This window comes from Erinaceus europaeus, chromosome 19 (genome assembly GCF_950295315.1).
Source record: "Erinaceus europaeus chromosome 19, mEriEur2.1, whole genome shotgun sequence".
NCBI lineage: Eukaryota > Metazoa > Chordata > Mammalia > Eulipotyphla > Erinaceidae > Erinaceus > Erinaceus europaeus.
Genome location: NC_080180.1, coordinates 40,054,729 through 40,073,037, shown reverse-complemented (window position 1 = coordinate 40,073,037; position 18,309 = coordinate 40,054,729). Strand labels below are relative to the sequence as shown.

Here is an 18,309-nt window from a genome sequence, read left to right as displayed (position 1 = left end):
TCCCCCAATAAAGGCAATCTCTCTGTGACAGAGAAAGGGGGGCCGTCCACACCTTGTGGAAGATCTCACTCTTCTACTATCTAATGTCCAATTTTCAAGAAACTCGATTTTTTAATATTATTTGATGTAGTCTATCATATGACCTTCATGAGAACTTCAGTAAGCATAGTGTTCTCACAGTGTTCATCAATTCCATCAAGTAATAGTTTCCACATATACACTTCTTTTAAATGAGTGATAAAATTTAGAGCCTCTTGGACACAATCCACTTCACTGCATCTTACATAATGAACCCAAAACAGGTCATGTGACCTTTGTTGATAATATGCTAGCTGAATAACACTGGGGCTAGAAATGGATTTAAAAATAAACCAGCATTCTGATGAGGCATTAGACTGTTTGCTATCAGAATGCCAGAAATAGACCTACACTACAACCTGGCAATCTCTTTGCTGGGGATCTATTCAAAGAAACTTATGCACACCTATGTTCATAGCAGCATGATTTGTAATAGCTCAAACTTGGAAGCAATACATATGTCCAATGACAAATGAATGTCTAAAACAACTGTGGGATATATATACAATGGAGTACTACTCAGCTGTTAAAATTGATTAAGTCTTCTTTGCCTCATCTTAGATGAAACTTGAAGACACCAAGTTAAGTGAGATAAATTCCAAAGAGGACAAATACTAGATATCTCACTCATAGGTGAGACTTAAGAAACAAAGACAGTAAGGGAAAACACAAAGTGAAACTTGCATTGAGTACAGTCCATTGCGCCAAAGCAAAGGATTCTGGGGAAGAAAGGAAAGGGATGGGATAGAAAAGCCTTGGAGTCCTGGTGCAGAATGATGGAAAAGGATCTAGGATAGAAGAGAGAGCGTTAAAAAATAAAATAAAATAAAATAAAATAAAAAAAAAAAGAAGAGAGAGCGTTTAGAGGACACCTATCACAGAGAGATGAGAAGTTGTATCCATGTGCCAACAACTGTGTTGTGAACAACAAACCCTTCCAAATAAATTGGAAAAGTAAATAAATAGACCATCTCTGCAAGTTCTCTTTCCCAAAGGAGTTCCCATAGGTACCCTACCTTCCTCAGGGGTTTGAGCTTGGTCTCCATTATGAAATCATATTTGCAGAGCTCACAGCAGCGTGTGTCTGAGCTCTTGATCCACTGGTGGAGGCAGGACTGGTGGACAAAGCGCAGGGTGCCCGTGCAGCGACAGGGTGTGATGAGGGGGCTTTCTTCATCACCTTCGCAGTGACATATCCTGGGGAAGGACACAGAAGCCAAGATGAGATCTCCCAGAGGTCATTTCTCATCAGTAAATTTCCTCCCTGACAGGTTGCATTCAGAGTGGTACCTAAGACTTAGAATGTCAAGACAGTTCGCTCAAACCTGATGCTAGAACTGAGAATGACTGAATCTTATCATTACTGAATATTTTCCCACTGACCTGACTGCTACTGAATTCATAAATAATGACCTAAGGCATTATTAGACACTGGTTCATCAAAAAGCTATCATTTCCTTGCTGCTTCGAGGCCAATTTGAATAGTCCAACTATGAAGCTATGTCCTTAGCTTAATCTATTTAATAGATCAGTTTCTTTTTTATTTTAAAATGATTTTTCTTTATTGGATAGAGACAGCCAGAAATCAAGAGGGAAGGGGGGATAGAGAGGAAGAGAGACAGAGAGACATCTGCAGCACTGCTTCACCACTTGTGAAGCTTTCCCCCTGCAGGTGGGGATGGGGGACTCGAACCTGGGTCCTTGCACATTGTAGCATGTGTGCTTAACCAGGTGTGCCACCATCTGGCCCCAATAGATCAGTTTCTAAGGACACAAGTTTGTATATATGTTAAGACAAAACTATTCTAAGGAACGTTGAAATATTGTAGCTTCATTGTCTTATTTTGGTGATGGTTGTATAGGACTGTGGGATGATATAAGTTGGTATATATAATCACCTATCAGTGTGAACATTTTCTGAAAATGTTGAGTGTGAGAATGATTAAAATGAATACAGAAAGTCTCAACTTGGAAATATTACATTTTTTTGCAGGAAGATCTATATATATGCAGTCACAACAAATGGCCTACCCTGTCAATAGTCAGCATTGTTTAAAAGTCAAAATAATTAGTGGTTACATAAAGTTCAAGCACAGTAAGTTCTACTGCTTTAAATGTTAATTGCTATATCATCTGAGGAATTCAGAACTCTACTAGCTTTCCAATTATTATACACATTCTGGAGTCACTGATTCATAGCTTATGAAAATCTTCACTGTTTTCGTCTTTAAATAAAACAAAATTGTTTTCTTCATTGGAAGAGACCAGCTTTCCTTATCTTAAGGTTATGAATTTAGATCTCAGCAGTTCAATACTTCATAGGATTTAACCAGCTGTTAGAAGATATTAACTCTAATGAGAAATATTTTGCTTGAAATCTGAATGGAACATTTAATCTGTTGAGTTATATTTTTGAGCTGAGTCACAGTGTCTGACTGGAAAAATGTTAGGAATTGCTGCTATAGCTTTTTCCTTTCAAGTCTATATGCACTATTCTCCAGAAGCATGATTTTTAAAAAGCAGATTTTAAAAATGTATTTATTTAGCTTAGCTGTCTCCCCTGTGGGGAAATGAAATGGTTTCTCAGATTGTCACTTTCTTCTTCTAGCGTTTGCCAGATTGTCACTGAAATAAGATAACAGGAATTGAAACCCAATGCTCCCCTAACTTCAAAATAAAGAAGTATGACACAGTGCACTGTTTTCAATCTCCTTTTCTTAAGTAAAGATAAAATAAGTAAAAAAGAACACTGACTTCTGAAATTCTTGAGGCAATAATGATGGGATGGGAGTTTTAAAAAGTTCAAAACCAGTATTTGCCTTCCCTTGAACTGAGATAGGAAGTAGCCATGCTGGGTGTAGTAGTATATCTAAGAGCCATTGTGGTTATTACTGAGAGCTTGTTCTTTCCAAATGTGCAGGTCCTAGATACAGGGCTTAGTATAATTTGTGTCGCATCTGCCCCAAGAAAGTGTTGGTCCTATTATAGTTGCTCAGTAGTTTTGTGTTGACTAACATACTTATTCAGTCAACAAAAAGCAACTTATTATAAAAGCAACCAGCAAAAGCAAACCTGAATTTTTGCTGCATTTCATTTTATTGTAATGTATTTTTGGAGCCATTGAAACCTAGTGAATTATACAACATAAGGGGTTGATATTTCCAAAAATCTTGAGCTTCTTATCTACTGGTCTTCACAAAAGGACATTTCTCTTTATCAGGAGTCAAAACCATGACCCAATTCTTCCTGTTGTATCTATCCATCATCCATCCATCCATCCATCCATCCATCCATCCATTCATCTCTGGTTTCTGGTGGTGCTGGGGGCTGAACCTGGTACTTTAGAGGCTCAAGCATGAAAGTGTTTTGTATAACCCTTATACTAGCTCTGTCTATTCTTGTAAATAAAGCTCTATTGGAACACACCCATACACATTTGATTATGTATTGTTTAGAGGTATATTTGCTCTCTAACTGCAGAACTAAGAGTTATTGCACAGACCAGATGCTCACAAAGACTAAACCATTTAACTATGAGAACTTGTAGAGAAAATGTTTGGCTCCTTAGGTCTTAAATATGGAGGCTAAGACTTAAAGAAAGTATAACTATTGTCAACAGCAACATAAACAAAGTTTCCAAAATAAATCTTCCCAAGTTGTACAAGCATTATGAAAACTGAAGTGAAGGTCTCATAGAGAAGCACCCATAAAAATGAAAGTTTTGACTTGGCATCAAAGCTCACTGATCCCTGAATAGTCTGCAGGGATAGGGGGCAACATTTCTCAACTGGAAGAGAAAAAAATGGCAGTTAATTCCTTTTAATAATTCATCATAAAAAAATCAGTGTTGTCAAATGTTGCATAGCTGCCATGTTAATTCTGAGGTTCTAGTTTACCCCAATTTGAAAGGTGATTTATTCATAAGCAGACTCCAACAAACATCTTGCTGATTACTGAGTTCAAACTGACCTGCGAAGTTGACTGAATATAGTCCGACTTCTTATGCCTTACAGTTTCCTTCTAAAAAATTCTGCTCAGGGGGGTCGGGTGGTAGTGCAGTGGGTTAAGTGCACGTGGCGTGATGTGCAAGGACTGGCAGGAGGATCCCGGTTCGAGCCCCTGGCTCCCCACCTGCAGGGGAGTCGCTTCACAGGCAGTGAAGCAGGTCTGCAGGTGTCTATCTTTCTCTCCCTCTCTCTGTCTTCCCCTCCTCTCTCCATTTTTCTCTGTCTTATCCAACAGCAATGACATCAGTATCAACAATAGTAATAACCACAACAATTGTTTTCACAATTCTTCCTGCAATGTCACCATTCCATTACATTTTGTGTGTATGTGTATGTGAATAGTTGAAGCTGATATTTAGCTCTTCCATTCCATTTTTATCATGGGCATTATGGCTTGAAAAAGGCTCTAGGTGTCCAACATGAACTGAATAGCTAGAAAGATAGTGAAAAGGCTAAAATTTTGTAAGCATAAGTCTTATGAAATGGGAATGGGACTGAAGCATACTTTTTCATTTTTTTCTATGGGAAATAAATCTTAATTTTATTTGAACATGATATGGTTGGTGGTGCTTCTGCTCACAAGCAGAATTTTTCTCCCTTTGGAAAGAGACAGGGAGAAAATAGAGAGGAAAAAGAGAGAAAAAAAAGACATCTTGGGCAATGACTCGTAAAGCTTCTTCACCAACAGATGGGGGTGGAGGGACTGAACCCAGGTCCCTGTGCTTGATGATGCCTGTGCTCCACCACCAGGCGTACCTGAGCAGATTTTTTTTTCCTCCAGGGTTATTGCTGGGTCTCAGTGCCTTTTGTTACCATGGTTGTTTTTATCATTGTTGTGGTTATTACTATTGTTGTTACTGATGTCATTGTTGTTGGACAGGACAGAGAGAAATGGAGAGAGGAGGGGAAGACAGAGAGGGGGAGAGAAAGACAGACAGCTGCAGACGTGCTTCACTACCTGTGAAGTGACTCCCTAGCAGGTGGGGAGCCAGGCTGGAACCGGGATCCTTCTGCTGGTCCTTGTACTTTGTGCCACATGTGCTTAACTCACCGCACTACTGCCCGATCTCCCAATTAAATACTTCTTAAAGTGATAATTCTCACACCAATCATAATGGCTAAAGGATAAGTGAAAATGTGGTAGCAAAAACATAATGGCTTTTTTAGCAGAAAATTGTGTAGGAAACAATTATAAAAATTAAAATTAAAATTAAAAATTAAACAATTATAAAAATTAATAAAAATTGCATTGCAAAATATTCATAGTTATGAAAAAATGTGGCCTTGGAACTGAAGAATCCATCATTCCTTCCTTCCTTGCTTTTTTACTTTTAAATGTTTCTTATTTGTATTTACTTATTGGGTAGAGACAGTCAGAAATCGAGAGGGAAAGGTGAGATAGAGAGGAAGAAAGACACCTGCAACAAAGCTTCAACACTCAAAAAGCTTTCCCCCTGCAGGTGGAGCCTGGGGGCTCGAGCCAGGGTCTTTGTGCATTGTAATATGTGCACTCAACCAGGTGCACCACTACTTGGGAGAGTCTTTCTGTCTCTCTGTCTCTCTGTCTTTCTGTCTCTCTCCTCTCTCCTTTCTTTATTGCCATCAGGATTATCTCTTCAAAACTTCAAGACTCCACTAAAGGTATATGTTACCATATACAAGAATAATGATAATAATAATAAATAATAATACTAAAAGCAGCAATTGTGGCTGTAAGGCCCATCAGTAATAACATATGACTCCAAAAAGCAGCCATTCCCGTAACCTGGTAATCCTCTCCTCCCATATCCCATTTTACTCACTCACTCACTCACTCACTCCTCTTTGGCAAGTATTTTCAATCTGCCCCCTCAATTCTTCACCTACATTATTATTTTATAAATTTTATAACTTATAAAATCTTGGATAGAGACAGAGAGAAACTGAGAGGTAAGGGGGAGATAGAGATGGAGAGACAGACACCCGCAACACTGCTGCACCAGTCATGAAGCTTCCCCATGCAGGTTGGCGGGGGTGGGGGGCGGCGGCGTTAAATCTGTGTCCTTGCAAATGGTAACATGTACTAAATAAAGCACATCACCCACTACCTGACCCCACCTACATTATTCTTCAAATCTTTCTCCATATATAATTTGATAGGACAAAGGGAAATTGAGAGGGAGACAGGGGTATAGAGGAAGAGAGAAAGAGAGACACCTGCAACACTGTTTCTCTGCTGTTAAAATTTCCCCACTGCAGGGAGGGAGTGGGCGCTTAAATCCAGGTACTTGCACATGGTAACATGTAGGCTCAGCTAGGTACACTACCATCCAGCCTCTAACTATATACTCTTTAACACAGTAATGAAACATGCTACAGTATTTGTAATAGTTTAATTTCCACGTTCATCGCTCATCTTATTCAAAACTAGTCATCATGATGCAAAATTTGGTAGCCATTACTAGAATTCACTTTCCAAAAGCTAAAAATGATTAGAATACATGTTGAATAGAAGCCATACATAAAGGTTATAAGTAGGGAGTAGAAAATTAGTGGTCTAGTAAGTGCTAAAAAGATATATTTTCCCGGGCCACACTGTGGCACACTTAGTTGAGCACACTTGTTACAGTGCACAAGGACTCAGGTTCAAGCCCCTGATTCTCACCTGCAGGGGGAAAGCTTTATGAGTGGTGAAAGATGGCTGCAGGTGTTTCTCTGTTGCTCTCCCTTTCTACCTCCCCTTCTCCTCTCAATTTCTGGCTGTCTCTATCAGATAAATAAAGATATATTCTCCCCTTTTGAGAAATAAAGCACAGCAGTGTGAAGGTAGCAGTAGGCTAGAAAAAAATTTATCTTTCGTTTTCATTTTTGTTTTATTTCCTATCACTATTGATATTATTATTATTACTGTTACCAGGGTTATATCAGTGTGGCTCAGTGCCTGCATGACCCCCCACCATTTACAGGGATCTTTTCCCCACTGTTTTCCTCTTCCTTTTCTGATAGAGGCTGAAAGACAGACACACACACACACACACACACACACACACACACACACACACACACACACACACACACACATAGAGTGAAATAGAGAGAGGGAGACACATCTGTACCATGGATCAATCTTTTATGAAGCTTATCCCCTGCAGGTGAGAACTGGGGGCTTGAACCCAGGTCCTCATGCATAGTAATGTGCACTCTACCAGGTAAGCCACCTCCCAGATCCTTTATTTTATTGTTCATAAGCAAAGCAGAGGTGACACAGAAAGATAGCCATGAATAAATAAGTCAGGTGGGAGACTGCCCCCTTGTTTAAAGTTTTCGATAAATCAAAGCATAGAGGAAGAGATCATGGTAGAGGGCTATGTTCAGATAAGTGGGACAACACACAGGAGGGAAATCGACAGCTTTTTATGTGAGCAACGTGTAGAGGAAAAGTGAAAAGTGAAGAAGAAAAAGGGGGTGAGGTCAGGGAAACTGCAGTGGTTGGATTTAGGAGGACTTTTTATCTTCTGTGAAATAGGAGGCAACACATGCTCCACAGAAAGGCACGAGTTTATAGAATTGTTGAGAATTAGAAAACACCATTTGGAGAATATGATGGAAACCTAGCCAGGCATGAATATTAGAACTGTGGAGTAACCTTAAGGTGCCTAGGAAGATCAAATAGCAGGGTGTGTGTAGTAGTAGATCCTGTTAACACTTCTGTGTGATTCAGATCTAGACTTCCAGGAGGCGTGGTTTACGGAGTAGCTGCAATCAGACCTTCGCTCTCCCCATACAACTATTGTGCACAACAAGATATCGAACTGGACACAATCTACAGCTGAAAAAAATCCACAGCCTCAGGTCATACCACCTTCCAGACACCAGGCTGCAGATGCTACCATGACTCCACCCTGACTTCTCTGAGCAGATGACCTCACCAGTGTGTCCTGGACCCTTATATCTCCAGAGCTCTGGTCCACTAGGGAAAGACAGAGACAGGCTGGGGTTATGGATCCAACTGTCAATGCCCATGCTCAGCAGAGAAGCAGCTACAGAAGCCAGAACTCCTACCTTCTGCTCCCCATAAACAACCTTGATCTATACTCCCAGTGCGGGAGAAATGATAGAATGAAGATAAGAGGACTCTGCACTCCAGCTCCATCAGCACCCAGAGAGAGAGAAGGAAAAGGAGAGGGACATATGGAAGTAGTTATGATGTCATGAGTGGCTTCGAGGGAAAGAGAGGATTGAGTCAGGAAAAGAAGGGGTAACTTTGTATAAATGTGGACAGATAGTTGTAGAGAAGATGTTTGGCCCATGTCTACAACTTTAGGGGAACAGTGGTGGATTGCAGTGGGGAAAGTGAAGATTCAGAACTCTGGTGGTGGGAATGGTGTGGATTCAAAGCCCTGCCTACACGTAATTCTGCAATATAAAAAAAAATTAAAAAAATGAAAAAAGAGAAAGAAAACAACTCAACAGTTGGTAACACAACCTAATAGTACTGTGGTCATCAGATCAGATACGGGAAGGACAAAAGAGTGAAGGATTATTGCACAATCTAAGAATGCAAAAATGGGGTTGTAGTGTCTAGAGGTTGAGTGGGAAGGTGCTGCATTGTGAGGCAAGACTGGACTCCAAGTACTGAAAAATCACAGTGGTGGTGAGTAAAGAACTGGTGTTGAAATTGGGAGGAAGTGAGATAAGTGTGGTCTGTGTGTAGAGTATTCATAGCATTAATTGATGAACTCCTATTCCTTTGTGATTTTTTCACAGTCATAAAAATATGAAATTGCTTGATGTATGAGATTTACAGCTAAATCAAATTCCTTACTCTCAACTCTAATAAACTGGATTTCTCAGACACTCATGTGTAAAATGAAGTCTAAGTACCTTTTAGGGTGAAGGGGAATGAGATATGAGTGTAGTACCTGGCATGAGGTAGGTACTCATTATTTGTTAACTTTTATTTTGGGATAAAATGTGTAAATTTTATCCTAGGATCAAAGGACTACTACTAATAGTAACATAGTTTATCTATATAAATATCCTTTTGATGGGAGAACTAATTTGATTTTTAGCAGCTAGTTTACTAAGCTGTTTATAGCAAATGTTTGTAAAACCAAAGCTATCAATTCTGACTCCATGTCTTTAAGTTAGCTGCTAGAGCATCTGAATCCCCAGGTCAGAGAAGATATGAAACATGTCTCAATGAAAGCTAGGGGAGGAAATTTATTTAGGGCTATGAGCAATGATTTTGAGCCTGGACTTAGCTTCAGTCTTCAATATGCTCCTTGGCCTGAGACAAGCTTTAAAAAATTTTTTTTTGGTTAAGATTTATTTATTGCATGAAAGAGAGTTTTGAGACAGAGAGTAACAGAGAGACAACTTGGAACACCCTGGCATCTGTAGTGCCAGAGATTGAACTCAGAACCTCAGGCATGCTAGTATGATGCTCTGTCAGTTGAACCGCCCACTGAGACAAGTTTTTGGACAGTTGATTTCTTTTCTGTAGAGGCTCAGAAAAGATAAGCTTTATAAGAAAATAGTAGGGATCCCAGTTTGAACCCCGGCTGCCCACCTGCGGGGGGGGCAGGGGTCATTTGGCAAATGGTGAAGCCGGTCTGCAGGTGTCCATCCTTCTCTTGCCCTCCTCTCTTGATTTCTCTCTGTCCTATCCAACAACAATGGCAGCAATGACAACAATAATAATAACAACAACAAGGGCAAGAAAAATGGAAGAAAAAAAAAAGCCTCCAGGAGCAGGGGATAGGCAATGTAGCCACTGAGCCCCAGCAATAACTCTGGAGGCAAAAAAAAAAAAGGTGAGAAATTAAGAAAAGATGACAATAGAAGATTAGATGATAGTAAGAGACCACAGGAAATACTAGTGAACTCAACATGCTTAAATTCATGGCTAAAACTTTCAGTTTCTAAATTGTAGTTTGCAGGTGGCAATTTTTAAATTAAGATGCTCACTAGATTTACTGTCATGACCATTTAACCATATACATAACTATCAGATCATTATGTTGAAGTCCTAAGCCTAAATTTCTATGTGTTAATTACATCTCACTAAAATAAACGTGGTAAAAATAATGCATGAATATAGCAATATTACTATATATAAAAAGAAACACCAATTCTTTTTTTTTCTTTTTTAAAATAAAGGTAATTTAAAAAATGTTTAAAAAGGTGAAATACAGAAATGCTCTTAAAACACTGAGGCTTGAGGGTCCAGGCAGTGACATATCCAGTTCAGTGCACACATTCCATGAAGAAACACCAATTCTTACATGACATTGAAGAAGGAGGAAAGGGGGAAATTACATGATTACATGACAGCTATATTTATATATGTGAAAGGATGGCTGAACAATAGGGCAACTGGTCTTTTTCTGCCTCCTAATTAGAACCAAATCAATAACATTTTAAGGAAACAAATCTCCATTTAATACATACTAGAGCTTTATAAAGATCAAATGAGCTAGCTGGGACAACTGTGTGAGTTTTCCATCACAGAACGTACTCAAACATTCATAGGGTATGTCTGTTTCAGACACAAAGTGAAAGGAACTCATGCAAGGGTAATTAAACTATGTGACCTCAAATTTCTTTTCCACTGTTGCAGTTCTGTAATTACGCATTTCCCATAGACTGATTTTTAACACCACAGCCCCCAACCTTGTCAGCATTTCCTCTCTGCTTATCTTGGGAGTTTTAAACTTGACCTTTTCATTTTTCTACACTGACCATACCAGGGAAGTCACCTAGGCTCAATCATTGCTCCTAGGCTTTCAAAACATCCAGTTCTCAAACCAATCTCTGCTTCTCCAATAGCAAGTAACCTTAGCAAGTTCTTTCACATAATATGGTATTCTCAATGGATCACTTTCTAATCCCTGCATCTCACCATCTCCAAAATAACAAAGACACAATTCTTTCTGATTTGCCTTTATCTTTGAACTTTCAGTGAACTTCAGAGTCTATAATTAATTGTCATTAATAAGCTATTAGTTTTTCCTCCTTTAGTACTTTTCATGTTGTCTTATTTTTATCCTTATTGTCATCTTTCTAGTAGTGTTGAATAGGCAACAGATACATGAGCAGTCTATACCTTTCTCCTTTCAAATTATCTTTGAAAAATATGTTTATTCAGATCCTCTGAAAATACTACTACTATTCAGAAACTATAATCAGTCAAGTAAAGTCTAAATGACTTTAGCTGGTTTTTCAAGTAACTTTCCATCATTTACATTTATCCTATTTATTTTTCCCCTATTTCTCACTAAACACTAACACACAGTACAGGACATTACAGTAACATAGTACAGAACTGACCAGTTGATAGGCTGTGAATTTGTCTATCAATAAGTGACTATTGTGCCAAAATCCTGATTCCTCTCAACCTGGTCCTGGATGTGTTGCCCATTAACTTTAGATGACTACCTGAAATGCTGCCAAGTTCAATGTTTTCCATGAAGTGAAAACCACTAAGAAACATTGATGTATTTCTTAATAGCATTATCACACACTTCTGACTATCTAGCTCTGTTAAATTGATTAACCTCATATTTTCAAGTTCTTCACCAAGAATATAGGAAAACAGCCGTGTCTACTTAATAGAATTATTTATAAGGATTAATCACTTGATCAATAAAGGTTAGATAGCATCTTTTTTTTTTCCAGTTAATGCTCAGATAGTTATATTCTTAATTTGTCTTCTGGGGATTTCTTTAGTTATGGTCTCATATCTACATAATATCCACTCCTTCCACTATCTCTTGATAACATCTCCCCTAAATTAAGTAACCTAAAAACCAAGATCTTTAATGACACAGCCTCTAGATCTCTTTCCCTACAATAATCTCTCCATTTCTTGAGGTTTCATTGTTCTTAAATTTTATACTACTCAGATACAGTTTTTGTTGTTCGCTAAGCATTCTGTCTAGTCAAGTTCTCGTATTATGAACTAAACAAGTTACTGTCCATTAAACCTAAGGGAAATAATATTTTGTATCTAAAGAACAGTATCATGAGGAGTCATTTGAGTGATTACAAGATGTCAAAAAGTCAGGACAAAGATGGATAAATACTAAGCCATATTTGGACTGGGGATGTTATATTTTTATAACTTCTATCTGAACAGAGCATAGACTAAAACAGATAGCTTGGCAAGATGATTTGGCAATTCTCAGAAATTGTTATGAACTACCAGTGTCTATGTTTCGGGAAAATTCACATATAATGAAAGTGAGAAATTTCTGGTGCTGTCTTTAATTTACATTTGAGGAACTAAAATGTGGTGTATCCATTTTATACCCTATCTGAGCATCAGAGGAAGTCAAGCAAACAGATCTGCAGTAGAAAAGAGAAGTAGATTTTACTTAACAAGCAGCAGAGAAATTGGATAGTATTTAATATTATTACTAACCTGCTGTTTCCAAAAATTATTGACATAATTTTTCTGGGAATTAAAACAAAAAGGCCTTTCCTCCATACTTTTAGGATTTCCTCACAGAGATGAAGATAATTATAAGCTACCATTCGGCTGAGATGAATGCTCTCTTGAAAACTTTACCTTCCAGAGGGATAAAGAATAGGAAAGTGGGAGTCAGGCGGTAGCACAGCAGGTTAAGTGCAGGTGGCGCAAAGTGCAAGGACTGTCATAAGGATCCTGGTTCAAGCCCCCGGCTCCCCACCTGCAGGGAATTCACTTTACAAGTGGTGACGCAGGTCTGCAGGTGTCTATCTTTCTCTCCCCCTCTCTGTCTTCCCCTCCTTTATCCATTTCTCTCTGTCTTACCCAACAACAACATCAATAACAACAACAATAATAACTACAATAATAATAATAATAAAGAATAGGAAAGCTATCGGGGAGGGGATGGAATAAGGAGTTATGGTGGTGGGAATTGTGTGGGAGTTGTAACCCCCTTATCCTATGGTTTTTGTCAGTGTTTCCTTTTTATAAATAAAAATTTAAAAAAATGTAAGTACAGCATATGAATAAAAGCATCATCCTGACAGCTTGTAGAATGTTTGTAATCATAGTATTGGTCACTCTACATCTACAACCTTCTTAACAGAAGTTACAGATAAGAGACAGTTTTTCACACACAAGTAGTTTTTACAGTGTTTTGTTTTCTCAGAGGCATAATTTCAACTCATAAAAGCCCTGGTAGATGGCATGACTTCCTGAGTTTCATTTCATGCCCTAATTTGTCACCACTGACTTGGTCAAAACCTCAGACCATCTGCACAGTGCTGTAGGGAATTATCTATCAACTACAAAGACAATGACATAGCAATACCCCTGGCTGCTAACTTAATCCTGAAGCTAATCCAAAATCTAACAAATAAACTGCACTTTCTTACCACCAGAAAACCACACTGATGGAAAACAGGGAAGAAGATAATGACTACCTTGGTGTTGGGCCAGTGATGGAAGCAAAGACAGCCAACCTTTATTGGAATTCATGAGTATTTTGATGTGTTAGTGGCAATGGATTGGAAAGATTCTATCAATGTTTAAATTGCCTTTCCTACAGTTATCATGTGGTATGATTGGATCCCATGTATATACTAGGAGTCAAATTCTGATGGGATGAAGGATTCTCAGAAGAATTCTTTATTTTATTTTATTTTTTAAATAGTTGCTGAGTCTTCATTAACTGGATGCAACTACTTTTTCTTTTTCTCTTTTAAGCTTGATTTATTATTAGATAGAGAGAGAAATTCAGGGGAAGGGAAGATAGAGATGTAGAGAGACAAAGAGACACCTGCAGCCTTGCTTCACCACTCGTGAAGCTTTCCCCCTGCAGGTGGGGACCAGGGACTTGAACCCGGGTCCTTGCGCACTGTAGTGTGTGCGCTTAACCAGGTGTGTCATCGCCTGCCCCCAAGAATTCTTCTATTGCTATCTACAGAGTGATTCTTTGAGGACTTTCTGAGAAGTATTTGTGTGGTCATAGAACAGTCAATCCTTCTCTCCCAATATATTAGTATTTGTATCCCACTGAGCCCCAGCTCAGTGTTTACCCAACAACAGAAGATATTTTTCTTACTTGTTTTAGGATAGATAAAACTTCCCTAATCTTTCAAGTCAGTAGACACAAACAAACCAAAGCAACAATCATCATCACCATCCAACACATTGTGACTAATGGGGTAACTCCTTCTCTAGTAACCATCACGGTATGCCTTGACTAGACTCTTTAGTGGAGCTCAAAGTGAAAATACTGACATTCTGTTATGGCCTTTCCAGAATCTCCTTCATAATTTTGATACATATAAGTGAACAAGTAGCTAATACACTTTGAATGGATATTCTAATGACTTTCAATATATTTTGTCATTTCACAATAATTTCATGTCAGTTTTAATATCTTTGGGGGGATGTATTATAATAAAAAAGAAAATAAACAAGCTGTAACAGATACTTCTAAGTAAGCACTTTAAAACTTACTAGGCTCAACTTTCATTAGCTGCATGCATTAAATCAGAAAGGAAAACAAAAGTGCTAATAATTCAAATGCATTTGCTTTCTGTGTAGATATAATCAAAGACATATTTGACTAATCTAAATTAGGACCTTTATACAAACATAAAAAATAGAACATCCTTTTAGTCTTTTCTTTTATGCATGTGACCAAAATTACTAATTCAAACTTAATTTGTGATAGTTTTAATTTTGTTATTTCTAATGATTTGAATGTTTATAATCTCATTCTCAACCATCACTTCCTTCAATTTTTTGTCCACTCATTAATCTTGTCTGACTGAAAATTACATCAAGGGAAATTCAGTTTGCCATTGATAACTGACAAATCAAGTAATTTATTTGTAGGTAACCAAGAATTTATCATTTGATTTTTATTTTTTTCACCAGAGCACTGCTCAGCTCTGGTTTATGGTAGTGTGAGGGATTGAATCTGGCACTTTGATGCCTCAGGCAGGAGAGTCTCTTTGCATAACCATTATGCTATCTACCTCCACCCTACCAAGAATATATTCACTCAAATATATTCTCCATATGAATTCTTATACATGAGCAAGTGTCTTGGCAAAATGCTGACATATTATAGAACTTCTAGTCACTTTGAGTGAAGGGTGACCACCTTTATTGATTTATTCACTTATTCAATCATTTGTTAATTTATTTACTTATTCTCTCAACAATTTGCTGTATTATCTGAAAGCATTCCCAAAGCACTGTAATAAGTACCAAGATGAATACATCTCAGTGTTGGTCTCTTAAGAAGCTAACACTATTGATACTTTTTCTCATTGGACAATTGAACAACCAGATAGAATCCAAGTTAAACTGATAGTTAAACATGGAAGAGGGAAAGATGATATACAAATTGGCGGGGGGGAGGTGTAGAGAAATGTTACCAGAGTCTAAGGGAAGATGGGGTGTAAGAAGTAGGATTATAGTTGGGGCAGAATTTTGGCAGAGGGAGACGGAATTTAGTTGAATATTTCGGAAATAGTATTTTTGGGTAAATGCATAGAAGCAGGATTAAATGGATAACTGGGTCAACTTTAAATAAAAGTTTGAGTAGGATTGTAGTGGATGTCAAACAAAAAAAATAAGATTATAGTAAACCTAAAATACATTTTATTCACCATTGCCAATATTTATATACACACCGAGAGTCTTAACTACTTCTGCATGAGCTCACAATAGGATTTAAGAAAATCTGGTTGTAATATCTCAGAGAGACTAGAAAGAGAATATAATATAAATGTTAATATTAATAAAAGTAGGAATGCATATAACAGTGTTCACAATAAAAAAATAAAGTAAGAAACATTGTAAAGGCAAAGCTTCTGGAATTTAGGTAATTTGAGGAGAGGAGATGGGGTGAATTGTGGAGAATGAGAATAAAGAACAGAATAAATTAGGCTAAAAATTTTAATTAGCAGAAGCCTACTACTAATATATTCATAGGACCTCTAAGCACTTGTGGTCATCACAGATTACATTATCACTATAATCCTTTAAAGTTAATTTTTACCTTAGTTAAACTTCATAGTAATAATACTTTTGAAAAGTAGAAGAAAATACTTTCACACTTTTAAATAGATGTGTGATATCTCAATAAATAGTGATATTTAGCTAAGTATGCAAATTTGATACCATGCACTTAAAAATAGAAATGAAAATATAATATAACCCCAGTAAAATTATACATATAAAATGTTAGGAGAAGATATTTAAAAATCTAAATGGTGGTTATCTACCAAGGTAATGAAGTTTAAGTGTTTGTGGTGGAAATGAGACCTTGAGCATGCATGATTCTACTACTTTTTTTTCATTCAGATCAACACAGATAGAGGAGATAAAACAGAACTACAGCTTCCTCTGTTATAATGATATCTTCTCTGCGGTGCCCGGGCTTGCATCTGGTCTGTGTGCATGTAAGGCAGGAATCCTAACCCAGATATATCTCTCTAGTCTTGCAGGCAATTAAGTTTAGGTTAAAATATAGTATTAGTTTTCTCTCCCTTTAATTTTCTTTGTAATAACCACATTACCGTAATAGACACTGAAATAATACAAATACTTAATTTTTCCAGTTTTACTTGACTTTCTTTTCTCTTAGTCCTTGGTGAGTTAACACAGTTATGAATAAAAACAAAATTCATGAATACATTTGGTATTCATATGTTTGAATAATTGGGAAATGATCATGACTTATTATCAGAACATGTTAATTGCTTTTTTGCTCTCTTCCAACTCAGTTTCAGGAACCAGAACCACTCTGGACCATTTTGGTGACATCAGAACTAAATTTACACAAGTGCTCAATGAGAATGGCTTTCAACCAAGACTACTGTATCCTGCTAGAATGTGATTCACACTGGATGGAGGCATAAAAACCTTCTCAGATAAGCAACAGTTGAAAGAATCAACTATCACCAAACCTGCTCTGAAAGAAATTCTGAAAGGTCTCCTATAAACAGTCAGACCACCACAAATATGCCATATATCAGAACACTTTAAAAATCTACAAGAATGGCATTAAAATATCTTCAATCTATGATATTAATAAATGTCAATGGCCTGAATTCACCTATTAAAAGGCACAGAGTAGGAAGATGCAGGCGTCTCTCTCCCCCTTTCTCTGCTTCTCCCTTCCCTCTCAATTTCTCTCTATATCTAAAATAAATAAATAAGTAAATAAATAAATTTTTTAAAAGAATTATATTCCCTCCAAAAAAAAATAATAAATGTCAGAAAATCTCCATATTTGCTTTTTATTTTTTTTTATTTGAGTTTTTTTCCTTCCTTATTTTCATCCTCCTGATTTTCCCAAACCCCCATTTTATTCTTTTGGAATATGTGTACACATAAATATATATAGTACTTCAAATTACTTTAAGGAGGAAATAGAAACTCATCTCTCTTAGATATCTTTGTGGTTTGCTGTTCAGACTTAGGTTAAGTTCTACTTCCTTATACTCCATAGCATGGTATGTAGACCCCCTTAGATAATGGGTATACCCCTTACAATTTTCTCTTTTCTCATCTATATTTTCAACTGCATTGTTTTTCACTCTTCACTGTGCATCAAGCACACATGGAGGACCAGATAAAAGCTAAGTGCCCGGATCTCTCTACTGTAACAGCTTCTGATTCAACAGGTTCATGGTGGGGCGCAATAACTTCATGTTGACAAGTTCCCATAGGATTCTGATGTTACTGTGCTGGGACTGTATTTTCAGAACCATGAACTTTGGTAGTTTTTGTTGTCCGATAGTAACACTTGAGAATAAGTTACATCTACATGAGATGTCTGAGGTTTAATTCATGATCAAATCTTTCACGGACAACTGTGTCTTCCATTTTTTTTTTTTCAATGAAACTATTAAGTTTGAGAACTGCTCCTAGTGGTTTTAGGATTTGAGTGGAACTATGACCCCACAACCAATTTTTATTCAAGTGTGTCCACATTATGGGTGTGATACCAAGTGGACCTGTTGTCCCTAAGCATGGTTTTTACAATATAAGTACCTTCTGAGGTTCAATTCCTCCACCTTACATCAAAAATCAGTGACTCTCAGTTCTGACTACTCACTAAGATTTTCTGGGGGTTCTCCTAGAATGCACTTATAATGAGATCATTTCTAGAGGGATCTATTTACTTGGTGAAGCAGACAGGGGCAGTGAAAGACACCAGGATACTGGTTAAGCATATGTGATGGTCAAGATTGAACCCTAGGCTTTACTGATGTGAGTTCTTTA

At 37.4% G+C, this 18,309-nt stretch overlaps 1 protein-coding gene across 2 annotated transcripts in view; it reads right to left on the bottom strand.

Moving 5' to 3' along the window:
- Nucleotides 1-18,309, bottom strand: part of MARCHF1 (membrane associated ring-CH-type finger 1) — an 853,606-nt gene that overhangs the window by 67,729 nt on the left and 767,568 nt on the right. For both annotated transcript variants that reach the window (XM_060178875.1, XM_060178874.1), the window contains one exon: nt 1,095-1,275. In XM_060178875.1, coding sequence (XP_060034858.1) covers nt 1,095-1,275 — 181 coding nt within the window. The remainder of the gene's footprint in view (nt 1-1,094; nt 1,276-18,309) is intronic.